General features: G+C 43.4%; 1 protein-coding gene across 6 annotated transcripts in view; it reads left to right on the forward strand.

Annotated features, from left to right (window-relative positions):
* The window catches only part of TRA2A (transformer 2 alpha homolog), a 29,308-nt gene extending 14,485 nt beyond the window's left edge, over nucleotides 1-14,823 (forward strand). For 5 of the 6 annotated variants that reach the window (XM_010353051.2, XM_010353048.2, XM_010353049.2 and 2 more), the window contains 6 exons: nucleotides 1,490-1,655; nucleotides 4,586-4,774; nucleotides 10,128-10,243; nucleotides 13,345-13,473; nucleotides 13,794-13,861; nucleotides 14,027-14,823. In XM_010353051.2, coding sequence (XP_010351353.1) covers nucleotides 1,623-1,655; nucleotides 4,586-4,774; nucleotides 10,128-10,243; nucleotides 13,345-13,473; nucleotides 13,794-13,861; nucleotides 14,027-14,037 — 546 coding nt within the window. In that variant the 5' untranslated portion in view covers nucleotides 1,490-1,622 and the 3' untranslated portion in view covers nucleotides 14,038-14,823. The remainder of the gene's footprint in view (nucleotides 1-1,489; nucleotides 1,656-4,585; nucleotides 4,775-10,127; nucleotides 10,244-13,344; nucleotides 13,474-13,793; nucleotides 13,862-14,026) is intronic. The other variant, XM_030932373.1, reaches the window with a different exon arrangement.
* The last annotated feature ends 4,671 nt before the right edge of the window (nucleotides 14,824-19,494 follow it).

Below are 19,494 nucleotides of genomic sequence, written 5' to 3' on the forward strand. Positions count from 1 at the left end.
AGCTGAGATCACACCACTACACTCCAGCCTGGGCGACAAAGAACTATATGGAGAAAGTAGCAGAAAATCAAAAAGGATTTTGTTTGTTTGTTTGTTTTTTGAGATGGAGTTTCGCTCTTGTTGCCCAGGCTGGAGTGCAATAGCGCGATCTCGGCTCACTGCAGCGTCCACCTCCCGGGTTCAAGCGATTCTCCAGCCTCAGCCTCCTGAGTAGCTGGGATGACAGGCGTGGGCCACTACGCCCAGCTAATTTTTGTGTTTTTAGTAGAGACGGGGTTTCACCATGTTGGCCAGGATGGTCTCGATCTCTTGACTTCATGATCTGCCTTCCTCAGCCTCCCAAAGTGCTGGGATTACAGGCGTGAGCGTCTGCGCCCAGCCTGTTTTTTTGTTTGTTTGTTTATTGTTTTTGTTTTTAAATAGAGGTGTGGAGTCTTGATGAGTTGCCTGGGCTAGACTTGTCCTCCTGGGCCCAAGTGATTTTTCTTGCTTCATCTTTCATGTAGCTGGGAACATAAGCATACGCCACTGCACTTAACTAAGAATCGAATGATTTTATTTATTTATTTATTTTGAGACGGAGTCTCGCTCTGTCACCATGCTGGAGTGCGGTGGCATGATCTTGGCTCACTCCAACCTCTGCCTCCTGGGTTCAAGCGATTCTTCTGCCTCAGCCTCCCAAGTAGCTGGAATTACAGGTGCCCACCACCACGCCTGGCTAATTTTTGTATTTTTAGTAGAGACGAGGTTTCAACATGTTGGCCAGGATGGTCTTGATCTCTTGACCTCGTGATCTACCCGCCTCGGCCTCCCAGAGTGCTGGGATTACAGGCATGAGCCACTGCACCCGGCCAGGATTTTATTTTACAGCAATAGTTGGGTTTTTGTTTTTGTTTTTTGTTGTTTGTTTTTTTTTTGTTTGTTTGTTTGTTTTTTGAGACGTAGTCTCGCTCTGTTGCCTGGGCTGGAGTGCAGTGGCCAGATCTCACCTCACTGCAAGCTCCACCTCCCAGGTTTATGCCATTCTCCTGTCTCAGCCTCCTGAGTAGCTGGGACTACAGGCGCCCACCACCTTGCCCAGCTAGTTTTTTTGTATTTTTTAGTAGAAACGGGGTTTCACCGTGTTAGCCAGGATGGTCTTGATCTCCTGACCTCGTGATCCGCCCATCTCGGCCTCCCAAAGTGCTGGGATTAGAGGCTTGAGCCACCGCGCCCGGCCCCTTTTGTTTTTTGTGTGTTTTTTTTTTTAAAGAAGATGGGGCCTTAACATTTTTGTAAGGTTAGGTGGAAAGGGTGAATGTAGAGGGGCTTGACTGAGAACAGAGTGGAAGATGTAGTGACTTAGGTGAACGGGAGGAAGAATACCCTTTCCTCAGAAACAAGGAGGAAGGACCTCAATAGTTAGGGATGCATGTATACTTCCTTGGAAGAGGGAAGGATGTTAGCCATTTTGTTCCAATATTTTTACCTAAATGTATTTCTCTCAAAGGTCGAGGTCAAGGAGGCATTCTCATAGACGTTACACTCGATCCAGATCCCACTCTCACTCTCATAGGAGACGATCTCGAAGTAGATCATACACACCAGAATACCGGCGGCGAAGGAGCCGAAGCCATTCTCCAATGTCTAACCGGAGAAGACATACTGGCAGCAGGGTATGTGGTTTATAAAAGTTAATGACTTATTTTCTCTCTCCTGTGTTTAGTCATGGCGTGTCTTGCTTTTAGGAGAGCTTGGCCATTGTTTAGAAGTGATACTCTGGAAACATCCTTAATAAGCTGCTTTAGCTTTCAAAATAAAGGAAATACCACCATCTTTCATAAGCTTACATGTTTTATGACAAAGAATGCAAAGAGAGTATATTTTCTTTTTTTGAGACAGAGTCTTACTATGTCTCCCAGGCTGGAGTGCAGGGGGGCAATTTCAACTCACTGCAGCCTTAGCCTCCCGAATAGCTGGGATTGCAGGTGTGCGCCGCCACACCCAGCTAATTTTTGTATTTTTAGAGATGGGGTTTCACCATGTTGGCCAGTCTGGGTCTCGAACTCCTGACTTCAGGTGATTCACCTGCCTTGGCCTCCCAAAGTGCTGGGGTTACAGGCGTGAGCTACCGTGCCTGGCTGGGAGTATATTTTTCTTTTCATGACTTTTGAGTAAAAAGGAGATGAAGGCTGGGCGCGGCGGCTCACACCTGTAATTCCTGTTGGGAGGCCGAAGCGGGTGACCTCACTCCTGAGGTCAGGAGTTCGAGACCAGCCTGGCCAACATGGTGAAACCATCTCTGCTAAAAATACAAAATTTAGTCAGGCGTGGTGGCTTATGCCTGTAATCCCAACTACTTGAGAGGCTGAGGCTGGAGAATCCCTTGAACCGGAGAAGTGGAGGTTGCAGCAAGCCGAGATTGTGCCACTGCATTCCAGTCTGGCCTAGGCGACAGTGAGACTCTGTCTCAAAAAATAAAGGAGATGATACTTGGGAAGAAATGTGTTCCAAGAATTCAAGTGAAAAGCATAAACTGAGTTGGGAATACTGGGATATGTTCAGAGTTTTATGATGGGGTAAGGGGGTCAAAGAAATACTAAAAACTTTTTAGTAATCATAGCTAACACTTTTATTCAGTACACTTCAAGCTCTTAATATTTCTGTGAGGCAAGTTATTGAGTCTTGGATGTATGACATTGAAGGACTTTTGGTTTTGGTTTAGTTTTTGCTAACTGGCAGTCTAGATTTCAACCAGGCAGCCGAACTCTGAAGTTTTTAGAGCATGTTTGCATGCTGTGCTATGCTTCTCCCACAGGATACTAACTTAAATTGTGGTGGAGCATGTCATTATTTAATGTTTTGAAATCTGTAAATTTATTTCTAAAATCTGGATTGTGGGAACACTGAAAGAATATCCTTGCTAAAGAATGAAAATGGGCCAGGCATATTGGCTTATGCCTGTAATCCCAACTACTTGGGAGGCTGAGATGAGAGGATTCCCTGAGCCCAAGGAGGCCAAGACTGCAGTGAGCCATAATCGGGCCACTAAACTGCAGCCTAGGCAACAGAGTGAGACCCTGTCTCGGGGAAAAAAAAAAAGAGAAAATGGAGGAGAGGGAGTCTAAATCAGCAATTACAGATGAAGTCAGATTAAGTACAAATCTGTAAGGGATGTAAAGCATTTGAATAAACAAAGATGTTATTAAACTTTTTTTTTTTGAGATGGAGTTTCGCTCTTGTAAAAAGTAAAGATTCCTCTTCAAAGAGATTTTCCTCCCCATCTAATTAGAAATAAATAATAACTTAGAAGCAAAATTTGTTCAAAGACCTGTGCTAACATTCTTAAATATCTGCTAGGCCGGGTGCGGTGACTCATGCCCATAATCCCAGCACTTTGGGAGGTCAAGTTGGGTGGATCCACCTGAGGTTGGGAGTTCGAGACCAGGCTAAACAGCATGGAGAAACCCCATCTCTACTAAAAAATACAAAATTAGCTGGGGGTGGTAGTGCGTGCCTGTAATGGGTAGTGTATACTGTGAATGGGTGTAGCTGCTTGGGAGACTGAGGTGGAGATTGCGGTGAGCCGAGATCGCACCATTACACTCCAGCCTGGGCAACAAGAGTGAAACTCCGTCTCAAAAAAAAAAAGTACTAGCCGTAATAAAAAAAAAATCAATGTACTTTATGTTCTTAGCTCCCACAATTTAGCCTAAATATTTGCCCTAACATGCTTGTACAGGTCCAAATAAGCATTAGGTCATAGTCTGTTCCTCCTCTTTATTTAAAGGTGTTTTTACCTTTCTCAACATTCCACAAGTTACTTCCTCCTTCCTTTGTTCTCCTGCCTTTGCCTCTTTTAAAAAGTTCTAAGTTACTAGCCAATCAACACAAATACAGAATGTGAAGTCCCGTTCCAACCAATAAAAAACAGACACAACAGTAAGGTAGACACATCAGATTATAAATGACCCTGTTTCCTGCTGACAAGTGTACCCTTTCTCCAGAAAATAAAAATGGCCTTACTAAAAAAATGTATGTTCAAGTGCTACTTCTTTACGACACCGAGAAACAAACATTTCTAACACTCTTGTCGCCTAGGCTGGAGTGTGATGGCGTGATCTTGGCTCACTGCAGCCTCCACCTCCAGGATTCAAGCAATTCTCCTGCCTCAGCCTCTGGAGTAGCTGGGATTACAGGCACCGCCAACATGCCCGGCTAATTTTTGTATTTTTAGTAGAGATGGGGTTTCACCATGTTGGCCAGGCTGGTGTCAAACTCCTTACCTCAGGTGATCCATCCACCTCAGCCTCCCAAAGTGCTGGGATTACAAGATTTTTAGGATACATTATGAACATTGCTGGGCTGGAGAGTAAGAACATTTTAATTCAGGCAATAGACAGAAAGCATATCCCAAAGAAGGCCTTGGGTGTGCTGTGAATTGTAAAATATGGCTCATCTGCTCTAGTTCTCTTAAAATCTTACCTCCAAATTACTAGAAACAATATATTTTTTGTGTATTAGATGAAGTGTTCTAAACAAAGTATTTCTGTTTCTTTAATTTTGATTTTAATTTGGAGTTTTAAATAATATTTTTATTCAATAGGCAAATCCAGATCCCAACACTTGCCTTGGAGTGTTTGGCCTCAGTTTGTACACAACAGAGAGAGATCTTCGTGAAGTATTTTCTCGATATGGACCATTGAGTGGTGTCAATGTGGTTTATGATCAACGAACTGGACGATCTCGAGGATTTGCATTTGTGTATTTTGAGAGAATAGATGACTCAAAGGAGGTAAATTTGTCTTTTATATGCCCAATTATAGTACTGAATTAGTGTGAAAAGTTGATTAACAGACTTTTGTTTCTGTAAACATTGCATCCTTTTTTCTTTCTTTCTTATTTATTTATTTTTTAAGATAGGATCTTGCGGCTGGGTGCAGTGACTCAGGCCTGTAATCCCACCATTTTGGGAGGCCGAGGCGGGCGGATCACGAGGTCAGGAGATCGAGACCATCCTGGCCAACACGGTGAACCCGACTCTCCTAAAAATACAAAAAATTAGCTGGGCGTGGTGGCGCCTGTAGTCCCAGCTACTCAGGAGGCTGAGGCAGGAGAATGGCGTGAACCCAGGAGGCGGAGCTTGCAGTGAGCCGAGATCGCGCCACTGCACTCCAGCCTGGACGACAGAGTGAGACTCTCCAAAAAAAAAAAGAGAGAAAGAGAGCCTGATTATTAATAGAACTTCTAGATATATACAAATACATATTTTATTTAATTTAGGAGACAGAAGGTCTAATAAAACTAACAGTATTAAGCTTCAAATTCCTTAAAATGCAATTTTATAAATCAATTACTATCAACTTTTAGTAAAGAGTAAATGAGCCTAGGCCAGGTATAGCAGCTCACATCAGTAATCCTAGCACCTTGGGAGGCCACGGCAGCAGGAACAGTTGAGGCCAGAAGGAGTTCCGAGACCAGCCTGAGCAACACAGCAAGACTCCCAGCGAAAACTTAAAGCACCTGCGAAAACTTAAAGCAAGCCTACCACTTTCTTTATAACACCTAATATGTTAGAATAGCATTATTTGAAATCATTGACATTGATTAGCGACAGAGCGAGACTCCGTCTCAAAAAAATGAAAGATAGGATCTTGCTGATTTTGCTTTGTTGCCCAGGCTGGAGTGCAGCCTTGACCTCCTGAGCTCAAGCAGTCCTCCCACCTCAGCCTCCTGAGTAGCAGGGACTACAAGCGTGGGCCACCATGCCCAGATAATTTCTTGTTGTAGAGATGAGGTCTCACTATGTTGCCCAGGCTGATCTTGAACTCCTGGCTGATCTCGAACTCCTGGCCTCAAGTGATCCTCCCAAAATGCTGGTTTTACAGGCATGAGCCATCATATGTGGCCTGTTGTGTCCTTTCTAATTTTGACCTGATTCAAACTCTGCCTCTCAGTGTTAACAATTGGAGTGACCACAGTTTCACTTTTTTCAGTTATGCTCTCTGGTATAGGCATATCCTAATTGAAATCTGACTGTGTAACGTTAATGGAAAAAGTTAAAAGTTAATGGAAAAAGTATGTGTAAGTGTTCTCTTTTGAATAAACCATAATGATGCTCCAAATAGGTGATTATGTTAACTTTAAAAATAATTCTGTGATGTTTAGGTTTGATATGTTTAATTTTGTGTCTATAATGAGGAAGGAACTTTGTTTTTCTGTTCTCTAAATGTTCATGTATCAGTCTGTTCAATAATTGAAAAATACTACATGGAAAGAATTGATAATTTTTTAATGCTACTCTTGTCTAACACAATGAACTAATCAATGTCAATGATTTGAAATAGTGCTATTCTAACATATTAGGTATTATAAAGGAAGTGTTAGGCTTGCTTTAAGTTTTTGCAGGGAGTCTTGCTGTGTCACTTAGGCTGCTCTTGGAACTCCTCCTGGCCTCAACTGTTCCTCCTGCCTTGGCCTCCCAAGGTGCTAGTATTACTGATGGGAGCTGCTATACCTGGCCTAGGCTCGCTTACTCTTTACTGAAAGTTGATAGTAATTGATTTATAAAATTGCATTTTAAGGAATTTGAAGCTTAATACTTTTAGTTTTATTAGACTTTCTGTCTTCTAAATTAAAAAATACATATATTTGTATATATCTAGAAGTTCTATTAATAATCAGGCTTTTTTTTTTTTGTTTTTTTTGTTTTTGTTTTTGAGACAGAGTCTCGCTCTGTCGTCCAGGCTGGAGTGCAGTGGCGCAATCTCGGCTAGTACTTCAGTTTTTAGTCATTTATGTCACAGGCAGTTTAATGCCTTAATTTGTCAGTATTACGACTTTTTTTTTTTTTTACTGTTACATATTTGTGATTTATATATTCCTTTTCTCAAGAGATAAAGTTATCAATTTGGAAATACTAGGATATCTGAGCTGAAGTAAAAGTTGCAAAGTGCAAGCCAGAACACAGTTTAATTTTTTCTTCTTACTATTTTTTATTATGAAACATGTTTATCTCTTGATTCCACCTCTCCCCCTTCCACTTCTGGATAAAGCTATTGGGGCGTAGTGGCTCGCACCTTGTAATCCCAGCATTTGGGGAGGCTGAGGTGGGTGGATCACCTGAGGTCAGGAGTTCAAGACCAGCCTGGTCAACACGGTGAAACCCCATCTCTACTAAAGTACAAAAATTAGCTGGGCATGGTGGCATGTGCCTGTAATCCCAGCTACTCGGGAGGCTGAGGCAGGAGAATTGCTTGAACCTGGGAGGCAGAGGTTGCAGTGAGACAAATTCGTGCCACTTCACTCCAGCCTGGGCAACAGAGCAAGACTCCACTCCATCTCAAAAATAAAAAAAATAAAAAATAAAAAGCTTACATGGCAACTTTAAAGACAGGAGCAGTTACTTAGTGGCAGGTTTAGAAGTTCCTTTTAGTTCACTAGGTGACAATGTGTTACTTAAGGATTGGGTTGACTAGGCTTGACAGCTAAATCGCAGTTTCTCTTTTCAGTTGCCTAGGCTGAATCCTCAGCTAACACAGGCATGTTGTATGGTTTCTTCTCTATGGCTGAGACTGCCTCCAGTCTTTAGGGACAGGCAATCTGAAGTGATTTGATTTTTTTCTTGTTTCTGGTTTTTTTTGTTTTTTGTTTTTTTTTTTGTTTGTTTGTGTTTTTTTTTTTGGAGATGAGGTCTTGCTCTTTGCCCTGTCGCCTAGGCTGGAGTGTGATGGCACGATCTCAGCTCACTGCAACTTTCACCTCCCAGGCTCAAGTGATCCTCCCACCTCAGCCTCCAGAGTAGCTGGGACAACCCCGGTGCATACCACCATACCTGGCTAATTTTTGTATTTTTCGGTAGAGACAGGGTTTTGCCCCATTTTTCGGTAGAGACAGGGTTTTGCCCCATTGCCCAGGCTAGCCTCAAACTCTGGACCTCAAGTGATCTGCCCTCCTTGACCTCCCCAAAGTGCCAGGATTACAGGCATGAGCCACTTCACTTGGCTAAAGTGATTTTTTATTTTTATTTGTTTTTTTTTTGAGACAATCTCTTGCTGTGTTGCCAGGCTGGAGGGCAGTGGCACAGTCTCGGCTCACTGCAACCTCCGCCTCCCGGGTTCAAGCAATTCTCCTGCCTCAGCCTCCTGAGTAGCTGGGACTACAGGCGCACGCCACCACACCCAGCTAATTTTTGTACTTTTAGTAGAGATGGGGTTTCACCATGTTGGCCAGGATGGTCCCGATCCTGACACCTCATGATCCGTCTATCTTGGCCTCCCAACGTGTTGGGATTACAGGTGTGAGCTATTGTGCCCAGCCTAAAGTGATTTTTAAAATCTTTTTAAAATTTGTATCCCTTATTGACTAACTTCTCCCTGATTCTGAAAATTTCACTGAAGCGTCAAAGTTGTTAGAGTGCATGTGGTGAAGATAATAATATAAGCTCCTCACCCTGTTTTAGTAAGAAGTACTTAGAGATTTTGTGTGTGTTTTTGGAGGCGGTGCTTAGGATGGGATGGGGGGAGATCAACTTTGATTTTTGGAACTTCAAATGGAAAATGTGTTAAATTTTTGCAGCTTTGCTTTTGCAGACATTTATGTGATGTAAGGTTCTTTTTAAAAATTGAACCGGTGTGGTGGCTCATGCTTCTAATCCCAGCACTTTGGCAGGAGGATTACTTGAGCCCAGGAGTTTGAGACCAGCCTGGGGAAACATAGGGAGACTTGGTCTCTACAAATATATATATGTGTGTGAGAGAATAGGAAAAAAATTGACCCAGAAACAAATAATACTCTAAAGAGTTCTTTTCAAAGAGACATCTCTTGATCTTCAAGAATTAGGCTGTGCAAGGTGGCTCATGCAATTTGGGAGGCTGAGGTGGGAAGGCCACTTGAGGCCATGAGTTAAGAGACCAGCCTGGACAACATATCCAGATCTTGTCTCTACAAAAATAAATGCTTGCAGGCCGGGTGTGGTAGCTTATGCCTGTAATCCCAGCACTTTGGAAGGCTGAGGCGGGCAGATCACGAGGTCAAGAGATTGAGACCATCCTGGCCAACATGGTGAAACCCTGTCTCTACTAAAAATACAAAAAATTAGCTGGGCATGGTGGCGCATGCCTGTAATCCCAGCTACTTGGGAGGCTGAGGCAAGAGAATTGCTTCAACCCAGGAGGCAGAGGCTGCAGTGAGCCGAGGTCACGCCATTGCACTCCAGCCTGTGCAACAAGAGCAAAACTTGTTCTCATAAATAAATAATAAAATGCAGTCCATTGAATGGAATACTGTTTAGACCCCTTCTCTACCAAAAATTTTTGTTTTAATTAGCCAAGTATGGTGGCACAAACCTTGTGGTTCTAGCTACTTAGGAGACTAAGGCTGGAGGATTGCATAAGCCGAGAAGTTTGAGGCCACAGTGAACTATGATCTTGTCACTGCCAGCCTGGGCAACGGAGTGAGACCTTGTCTTTTGTTTTGTTTTGTTTTTTAATGACCTTTAGTTTATAGGGCACTCTTACAGAGAAATATTTGTGGATACATAAAAATTGTGTAGCTTTTATTAGTTTATTATACTTTTATTAGTTCAGTCTCAGTAAAAGGCTGAAAGGCATTACCATAAATTTATTCTTGTCTATTTATATCATCATTTCTTGACTGCTCACTGAGTCTTGTCAGTATACTAGACTGCAAACTAAAGAATAAGATTGGGGGCAGGTTATAAAAAGAACCTGTATAAAGCTTAACAAACCCTTTTTAAATGTTCTGAAGTCAGTCTTTGTAAGTGAAATCGCTGGAGACTAGAAAGCATGAAATGGCAGTCTACCTGGGCAACCTACAAAATTAGCTTGAAAAGACTTCAGTCTCCGCTCGCCTGTTGATCTCATGGAGTGGGGAATGGGAATTGAACCAGAACTGGAAAATTATTTGGGAAAGTTTATTAACTACTCTTTCTGCTGAGTAAATTAAAATGTGTTCTGGACATTGTTGAGGTCTAGAATTGTCTGTACAGTGCCCTGTACAAGCTACATTGCTGTCATTTTCAAAATCAGGAGTTTATTTGGATTACAAATACTTTGTGCTTAATTTTAAGTAATGATTACTTCAAGACTGGTGAATTATACGTGACTTTCTGTGCCTGTTCTTTCTAGGCTATGGAAAGGGCAAATGGAATGGAGCTGGATGGTAGAAGAATTCGGGTGGATTATTCTATCACCAAGAGAGCACACACACCAACACCAGGCATCTACATGGGCAGACCAACTCAGTAAGAGTTCAAGTTTCCTAAATAAGCTAAACTATGAAATCCACCAGAAATATGTGCAAAATTTTGATTACTCAAAAAAACTTTTTTCCTATAATTAGAATTGATTTTGGCAAGGGTGTGGGTTTAAGACATGGTCTCACTCTGTGACCCAGGCTGGGCTGCTGTGGTGCCATCTCAGCTCACTGCAACCTCTGCTTCCTGGGTCAAGCAGTCCTCCCACCTCAGCCTCCCAAGTAGCTGGGACTACAGGCACGTGCCACCACGCCCAGCTAATTTTTGTATTTTTTATAGAGATGGGGTTTTGCCATGTGGGATTTTGCCTTGTTGCCCAGGCTGGTCTTGAAATCGTGGGCTGAAGTGATCTGCCTGCCTTGGCCTCCCAAAGTGTAGGATTGCAGGTATGAGCCACCATGCCAGGATAGAGTTGAAAGTTAAATACATTGTTTTTTGTGTGTTTCAGAGGTAAGATTTCACTATGTTGTACAGGCTGGTCTTGAACTCCTGGGCTCAAGCAATCCACCTGCCTCAGCCAGTCTTTTTATTTTTACATACATATGTTTGAGCAACAGGATAAATTAAAACTATCAAAAGCGCATCCGGGCTTTTTTCCCCCCTAGCCTGGCTCAGCTCTTTGTACTGTACAAGCAGAAAAATTACTGAATACTAGAAAAATATCATAAGCTGTTTAAATATTGATTCTCTTTTTGTTCTTATGTGATTTGGGGAGGTCTCTGTGTATAAGACAGATTTTATTGATTTTAGCATTTGTTAAAAATATTAAAAGATGCCGGCCGGGCGCGGTGGCTCAAGCCTGTAATCCCAGCACTTTGGGAGGCCGAGGCAGGCGGATCACAAGGTCAGGAGGTCGAGACCATCCTGGCTAACACAGTGAAACCCCGTCTCCACTTCAAAAATACAAAAAATTAGCCGGCCGAGATGGTGGGCGCCTGTAGTCCCAGCTACTCGGGAGGCTGAGGCAGGAGAATGGCGTGGACCCGGGAGGCGGAGCTTGCAGTGAGCTGAGATCCGGCCACTGCACTCCAGCCTGGGCGACAGAGCGAGACTCCGTCTCAAAAAAAAAAAAAAAAAAGATGCCACAGTAGGCCGGGCACAGTGGCTCAACACCTATAATCCCAGCACTGGGAGGCCAAGGTGGGCGGATGACTTGAGCCCAGGAGTTTATGACCAGCCTGTACAACATGGTGAGATCCCATCTCTTCTTAAAACATACAAAAATTAGCTGGGCATCGTGGCATGCACCTGTAGTCCTAGCTGCTCAGGAGGCTGAGGTAGGAGGATTGCTTCAACCTGGGAAGCAGAGTTTGCAGTGAACTGAGGTTGCGCCTCATAAGCTAAAGAATAAAATTGGAGGTAGGTTATAAAAAGAACCTGTAGCACCTTGTGAGCAACCTTGGCTCACTGCAACTTCTTCCTGGGCCAGAGCAATCCTCCCACAGCCTCCGAAGTAGCTGGGACTACATGTGCATGCCACCATGCTAATTTTTTTGTTTTAAAGAGAGAAGGACTCTCTTAGAGCGAGAGGTCTCATTACATTGCCTGGGTGGTTCTTGAACACCTGGGCTCAAGGGATTCACCCACCTTGACTTCCCAGAGTGCTGAGATTATAAGCATGAGCCACTGTACCCCATCCTGATGTGTAGTGGCTCACACCTGTAATCCCAGCACTTTGGGAGGCCGAGGCAGGCAGATCACTTGAGGCCGGGAGTTCAAATCCGTCTTGGGTAACATGGCAAAACTCTGCTTCTACTAAAAGAAAAATAGAAAAATTAGCTGGGTGTGGTGGCACACACCTGTAATCCCAGCAACTTGGGAGCTGAGGCACAAGAATCACTTGAACCTGGGAGGCGGAGGTTGCAGTGAGCCTGGGCGACAGAGTGAGGCTCTTTCTAAAATCAAAAACAAAAAACATAAGTAGGGGTTTTGATAATGTTTTTAAATATACAACCCTCGGCCGGGCGCGGTGGCTCAAGCCTGTAATCCCAGCACTTTGGGAGGCCGAGACGGGCGGATCACAAGGTCAGGAGATCGAGACCATCCTGGCTAACACGGTGAAACCCCGTCTCTACTAAAAATACAAAAAAACTAGCCGGGCAAGGTGGCGGGCGCCTGTAGTCCCAGCTACTCGGGAGGCTGAGGCAGGAGAATGGCGTAAACCCGGGAGGCGGAGCTTGCAGTGAGCTGAGATCCGGCCACTGCACTCCAGCCTGGGCGACAGAGCAAGACTCCGTCTCAAAAAAATATATATATATATACATATACAATCCTCCTGGCTGGCTTGCGATGTTCATTGGCCAGGCACAGTGGCTCACACCTGTAATCCCAACACTTTGGGAGGCCAAGGCGGGTGGATCATGAGGTCAGGAGGTTGGGACCACGGTGAAACCCCGTCTCTACTAAAAATACAAAAATTAGCCAGGCCTGGTGGCGGGTGCCTGTAGTCCCAGCTACTTGGGAGGCTGAGGCAGGAGAATGGTGTGAACCCGGGAGGCGGAGCTTGCAGTGAGCTGCGATCGCACCAATACACTCCAGCCTAGGTGACAGAGGAAGACTGTCTCAAAAAGAAAAATAAAATATACAACCAAAGGCAGTATTCACAGAGGTATTTCTTGGGAATAAAAGAAGGAATATAGTCATTCCTTGGTATTCTCTTTGGTGTCCAGAGTTAGTTACTTTAAAATTCTTGGTGTTTATTGCCTTTTAGTCAGGGATACACCTTTTATTCAATTTATTTTACCAGTCTCATTTAGTAGTAGGGATGCATCTTAGCATTTTTATACTGCTGCTTAACACAGTGTTTCATCGTTTCAATTTGTTGAAAAGGTTTTAATGATTTGGGCAGTGCATTAATAGAAGAGCAGTTAATAGTTTTGAGAGTTTTGTGAATTCTTTCTTGGTTATGTGTGTAGTGAATAAGGCAAAGCAGAATACCATGGGAGTCAGTAAAATGAGATATGGAGGCAATTTCTGATGAAAGGGATGTTCTTTCTCACTTTTCTCTTTTTTAAGGCATTCAATTTCTATTAAAGTGTCCTGGAAAATAGTCATTCACACTAATGCAGAATTTTTACATTTTTCTGCAGTAGTGGTGGTGGTGGTGGAGGAGGCGGCGGTGGTGGAGGTGGAGGTGGTGGCAGACGTCGAGATTCTTACTATGATAGAGGATATGATCGTGGGTATGACAGATATGAAGACTATGATTACCGGTACAGGTAATGTTTTAACTTGAGCTTTCTGTTCTAAATTAGATGATAGTAGTGTTTGGCACTTTTATGTTTGATACATATGAATAAAAACTTGATTTTTAAAATAGGTGATATATGACGCTTTGGGAACAGAAGTTAGCAATCTGTATATGCCAGTGTTTTGTTGTGCTGTATACTTTTCTGGTCTCATTGGCACAAAGAGAACTTAATATTAAGTAGTTATCACCTTAGGTACATTATTATTTTGAATGATGAGGAATTTTTATTTTCATCTGCCTTAGTGGAGAGATGATATAGTATGCTAAGTAATCTTTCATTTCTTACAGAAGACGATCACCTTCTCCTTATTATAGTCGATACAGATCACGATCAAGATCTCGTTCCTACAGCCCAAGTATGTGAACTTTGCTTTTGTAGCATTAAAAACCTCATTTCTAATTAATGGCTTACTTTAGAATATTAGAATATAAGGTGGAAGGTGGCAGTTAATAGTTGGAAAAATATTAGGCAAATTAAACTATAATTGTTAACTTTTTTTTTTTTGCTTTTTCTCTTTTAGGACGCTATTGATAACGGAATGGTTGCAATTAAGGACATTGTTTTCCTCTTTGTTTTCTTTTTTTTTTTTTTTTTCCTGAGACTTCCCCAAGCTTTGGATTCTTCCTACTCCTTAAGAAAAAAATCTTTGGTTTATTTAGCATCTACACTTTTGTCAGTTGTGTTGCTGTTTTCCACCCCTTTTAATTATACTCTTAAAGATGTAATTGTTGTCATTTTGAGCAGTTAAACATCTTGAGTATAAAAAGAACCCCAATGTTACGCTTTGTAAATTTTTTTTTTTTTTTTTTTTTTTTTTTTTGCTTTTACCTAAACTTCTAACTAATCAAATAAGGAAAGAAACTGTCTTTTTAAAGCTTATTTTGTGTTAGATACTGTATTAGAGATCTGCATTTATCATGAACTCCTTTTTTTAACTTTATTTTCAGGAAAGTAACACATGAAGTAGTTCAGTCATGTCAGGATTGTCTGGGGTGGAATGGAACAGTCAGGTAGTTGAAAGTTTTTTTTTTAGAGATGGAAAGTTTGTGGACTCCTGTAAAACATGCCGTATTTGAAATACATCTGTTAAAACTTAAAAACTAAAGTGTGTTTTTTTGTTGTTGTTAAATTTATTGAAGTTTATTCCCTTAATCAGTGAAGAACAACCCTTATTTATTACCTACAGCAGTTGTATAATTTGCTGTTAGAAATTCTGGTATTGGAACAGTGGGTAAGCAGGTTATCATATAGCATAGAATTCTTGAAAGATACATGTGGGGAAAAGTAGTCTCAAATAAAAGCTAATTTCTTTGAAAATGGGATTGTCTCTTTATTGTGGTACAATGGAGAAATATGATTGAGGAACTGGTCCTTTTCCCTCACATCCCCCCAGTGCATATTTATATGAAAGTTTACCGCCGGACGCGGTGGCTCAAGCCTGTAATCCCAGCACTTTGGGAGGCCGAGACGGGCGGATCACAAGGTCAGGAGATCGAGACCATCCTGGCGAACACAGTGAAACCCCGTCTCTACTAAAAATACAAAAAACTAGCCGGGTGACGAGGCGGGCGCCTGTAGTCCCAGCTACTTGGGAGGCTGAGGCAGGAGAACGGCGGGAACCCGGGAGGCGGAGCTTGCAGTGAGCCGAGATCCGGCCACTGCACTCCAGCCTGGGCGACAGAGCAAGACTCCGCCTCAAAAAAAAAAAAAGAAAGAAAAAAGAAAGTTTACCCATCCTGAGTTTTAATTTCCCAATGTTTCTAATTTTTAAAAATATTTTTTCTTACACCAGAATGTTATTTCTTGTCTTGTCTTTGGTTCTTTTAAAACCCTTGTTTTTCTTCTCTTTTGGAGGAGACCAAGTTGTAAATATTGAGAATATTCAGTACTAGCACCATGCTGAAGGAAAGATAGGTAGCTAATACTTCTCTCTCTTTTTTTTTTAATTTTTTTATTTTTTATTTTTTTGAGACAAGAGTCTCGCTCTGTTGCCCAGGCTGGAGTGCAGTGGCATGATCTTGACTCACTGCAACCTCCGCTTTCCAGGTTCACGCCATTCTCCTGCCTCAGCCTCTCAAGTAGCTGGGGCTACAGGCGCCCGCCACCAAGCCTGGCTAATTTTTTCTGTTTTTGGTAGAGATGAGGTTTCACTGTGTTAGCCAGGATGGTCTCGATCTCCTGACCTCGTGATCTGCCTGCTTCAGCCTCCCAAAGTACTGGGATTACAGGTGTGAGCCACCGCACCTGGCCGGTAGGTAGCTAATATCTTAAAAAGTCTGAATATATTCCAGTAGGAAACACACTTTTTTTTTTTTTTTTTTTGAGACGGAGTCTTGCTCTGCCGCCCAGGCTGGAGTGCAGTGGCCGGCTCTCAGCTCACTGCAAGCTCCGCCTCCCGGGTTCACGCCATTCTCCTGTCTCAGCCTCCCGAGTAGCTGGGACTACAGGCGCCCGCCTCGTCGCCCGGCTGGTTTTTTTGTATTTTTTAGTAGAGACGGGGTTTCACCGTATTAGCCAGGATGGTCTCGATCTCCTGACCTCGTGATCCGCCCGTCTCGGCCTCCCAAAGTGCTGGGATTACAGGCTTGAGCCACCGCGCCCGGCCCGGAAACACACATTTTTAAATGACCATAAAGTAAAAGAAGAAGAGGGTGTTTCAAGTGACCTTTATAAAAAAGGTGTTAGAGGACCGGGCGCGGTGCTAACACCTGTAATCCCAGCACTTGGGAGGCTGAGGCGGGCAGATCACGAAGTCAGGAGATTGAGACCATCCTGGCTAACACGGTGAAACCCCGTCTCTACTAAAAATACAAAAAAATTAGCTGGGCGTGGTGGCAGGCACCTGTAATCCCAGCTACTCAGGAGGCTGAAGCAGGAGGATCACTTGAACCCAGGAGGTGGGGTTGCAGTGAGCCAAGATCATGCCACTGCACTCCAGCCTTACAGAGTGAGACTCCCGTCTCATAAAAAAAGGCCGGAAGCAGTGGCTCATGCCTGTAATCCCAGCACTTTGGGAGGCCGAGGCGGGCGGATCACCTGAGCTCAGGAGTTCAAGACCAGACTGGCCAACGTGGTGAAACCCTGTCTCTACTAAAGATACAAAAATTAGCTGGGTATGTTGGCACGCACCTATAATCACAACTACTCAGGAGGCAGAGGCAGGAGAATCGTGTGAACCCGGGAGGTGGAGGTAGCAGTGAGCGAAGATCGCACCAATGCACTCTAGCCTGGGCAACAGAGTAAGACTCCATCTCTAAAAGAAAAAAAGATTAGGGCCAGGCGTGGTGGCTCATGCCTGTAATTCCAGCAGTTTGGGAGGTTGAGCAGGTGGATCACTTGAGGTCCAGAGTTCAAGACCAGCCTGGCTAAAGTCTCAAAAAGTGTTAGGGGATTGAAGCCTCAGACATCTTTTGTTCTGTTTGAAACAGGGTCTCTGTCACCCAGACTGGAGTGCAGTGGTGTGTTCTTGGCTCACTGCAACCCCTGCCTCCCAGGCTAAAGCAATCCTCCCACCTCGGCCTCCCACAGTGCTGGGATTACGGGCATGAGCCACCATGCCCAGCTAGACATCTTTCTTTAAAAGCTTACTTTTTGAAAGACTTGTCTGTTTTAAATAATAAATTTATTATTAAAAATTATTTTAAATTTTGCGACTAGGGAGCTGAGCAGAGTAGAGTGCACCTATAGTCACAGCTACTTGGGACGCTGAGGTAGGACGATTGCTTGAGGTCAGGAATTCAAGGCTGCATTGTGCTATTATGTTATGATTGTGCCTGTGAATAACCACTGCGCTCCAGCTGGACAACGTAGTGAGAACCCTGTCTCTAATAATAAAGGTTTGGTTTGGCTTTAATAATAAAAAGAACCTATAGCTCTGAATAGAACACCGTTGACTTTAAAAGACAAGCAGTATATCAACACTGGAAACATTAGCCACAATCCGGAAGACAGGTTTTTTTTGCGACGTCGCCTCCACTTGTTGCCCAGGCTAGGGTGCAATGGCGTGATCTCGGCTCACCACAACCTCCACCTCCCGGGTTCAAGCGATTCTCCTGCCTCAGCCTCCCAAGTAGCTGGGATTACAGGCATGCGCCACCACCCCAGCTAATTTTGTATTTTTAGTAGAGACAGGGTTTCTCCATGTTGGTCAGGCTGGTCTTGAACTCCCAACCTCAGGTGATCCGCCCACCTTGGCCTCCGAAAGTGCTAGGATTACAGGCGTGAGCCACCGTGCCCGTCCTGGAAGACAGTATTTATTAAGAGAGATAGTAGGCTGGGTGCTCTGGCTTACGCCTGTAATCCCAGCACTTTGGGAGGCTGAGGCGGGTGGATCACGAGGTCAGGAGGTCGAGACCATCCTGGCTAACATGATGAAACCCTGTCTCTACTAAAAATACAAAAAATTAGCCAGGCGTGGTAGTGGGCCCCTGTAGTCCCGGCTACTTGGGAGGCTGAGGCAGGACAATGGCATGAATCGAGGAGGCGGAGCTTGCAGTGAGCCAAGATCCCGCCACTGCATTCCAGCCTGGGCGACAGAGCGAGACTCTGTCTCAAAAAAAAAAAAAAAAAAATTACTTTTTGGGCTGGGCGTGGTGGCTTTTATCTGTAATCCTAGCACTCTGTGGGGCAGAGGCAGGTGGATCCACCTGAGGTCAGGAGTTTGAGACTCACCTGGCCAACATGATGAAACCCAGTCTCTACTAAAAATACAAAAATTAGCCAGGGATGGTGGCGTGTACCTGTACTCCCAGCTACTCAGGAGGCTGAGACAGGAGAATCACTTGAACTGGGAGGCAGAGGTTGCAGTGAACAGAGCACCATTGTACTCCAGCCTGGGCAACAGAGCAAGACTCTCAAAAAAAAAAAAGATGGCATTATACAAAGAAAACTAAGGTTATATACTCAATTATTTACAACACAAAATTAGTTTAAAATGACTATCCTATTCACCCCTTAGAGGTGAATGAATGGATACATGGGTAGTTGAGGTACTAGTTTCAGACCGTTATAAAGTATGGCTCCAATCACTAGGAAAAATTCAAAGTGTATATATAGAGGAATGGGGAGTTAGTGTTTTTTTGTGGTGGTGGTGGTTTTTTGTTTGTTTTATTTTGTTTTTGAGACAGTCTTGCTCTGTCGTCCAGGCTGGAATATAGTGGCACAATCTCAGCTCACTGCAGCTTCCACCTCCTAGGTTCAAGCGATTCTCCTGCCTCAGCCTCTGAGTAGCTGGGACTACAGGCGCGTGCCACCACGCCCGGCTAATTTTTTTTTTTTTTTTTTTTTTTTTTTTTTTTTTTTTTAAGTAGAGATGGAGTTTCACCATGTTGGCCAGGATGGTCTTGATCTCCTGACTTCGTGATCCGCCCACCTCGGCCTCCCAAAGTGCTGGGATTAAGGCATGAGCCACCGTGCCCAGCTGAGTTAGTATTTAATGGTATATTTTCAAGTGCATGTATACATGGGTAATTGAGGTACTAGTTTTAGACTGTTACAGAGTATGCCTCCAAACACTAGGAAAAATTCAAAGTATATACAGAGAGAAGAAATGGGGAGTTAGTGTTTAATCTGTCTAGTTTCAAGTATATATAGCAAAAAAAAAAAAAAAAAAAAAATTCCACATATATGTAGTTTGGTGCTACATAACTGTTCCTGGTATACTCTGCAATTTGAAAGTTGTAAAATGATTAACCAATGAGGTAACTTCCTTGCTTTGTGACTGCTGCACAGAATGGTGCCTGGCATGGAGTAGGTATCCAATAAATATTTGCATAAATGAATGAGGATAGAAGAGTAATTGAAAGAGCTAAAGTATAAGGGCAGTGTGACAGAAGGGATCTCGGCTGAAAACAATCATGACAACCGTAACAGTTAAAAATCACTTTTAGTAATCTGTGTAATAAGGGAAGAAAAATGGCAGTTTAATTATCATTAAAGTGTTGGTGCTTAAGTCACCTTGAAAATTCATTTATGGCCGGGTACAGTGGC

Source organism: Rhinopithecus roxellana, chromosome 6 (assembly GCF_007565055.1).
Source record: "Rhinopithecus roxellana isolate Shanxi Qingling chromosome 6, ASM756505v1, whole genome shotgun sequence".
Lineage (NCBI taxonomy): Eukaryota > Metazoa > Chordata > Mammalia > Primates > Cercopithecidae > Rhinopithecus > Rhinopithecus roxellana.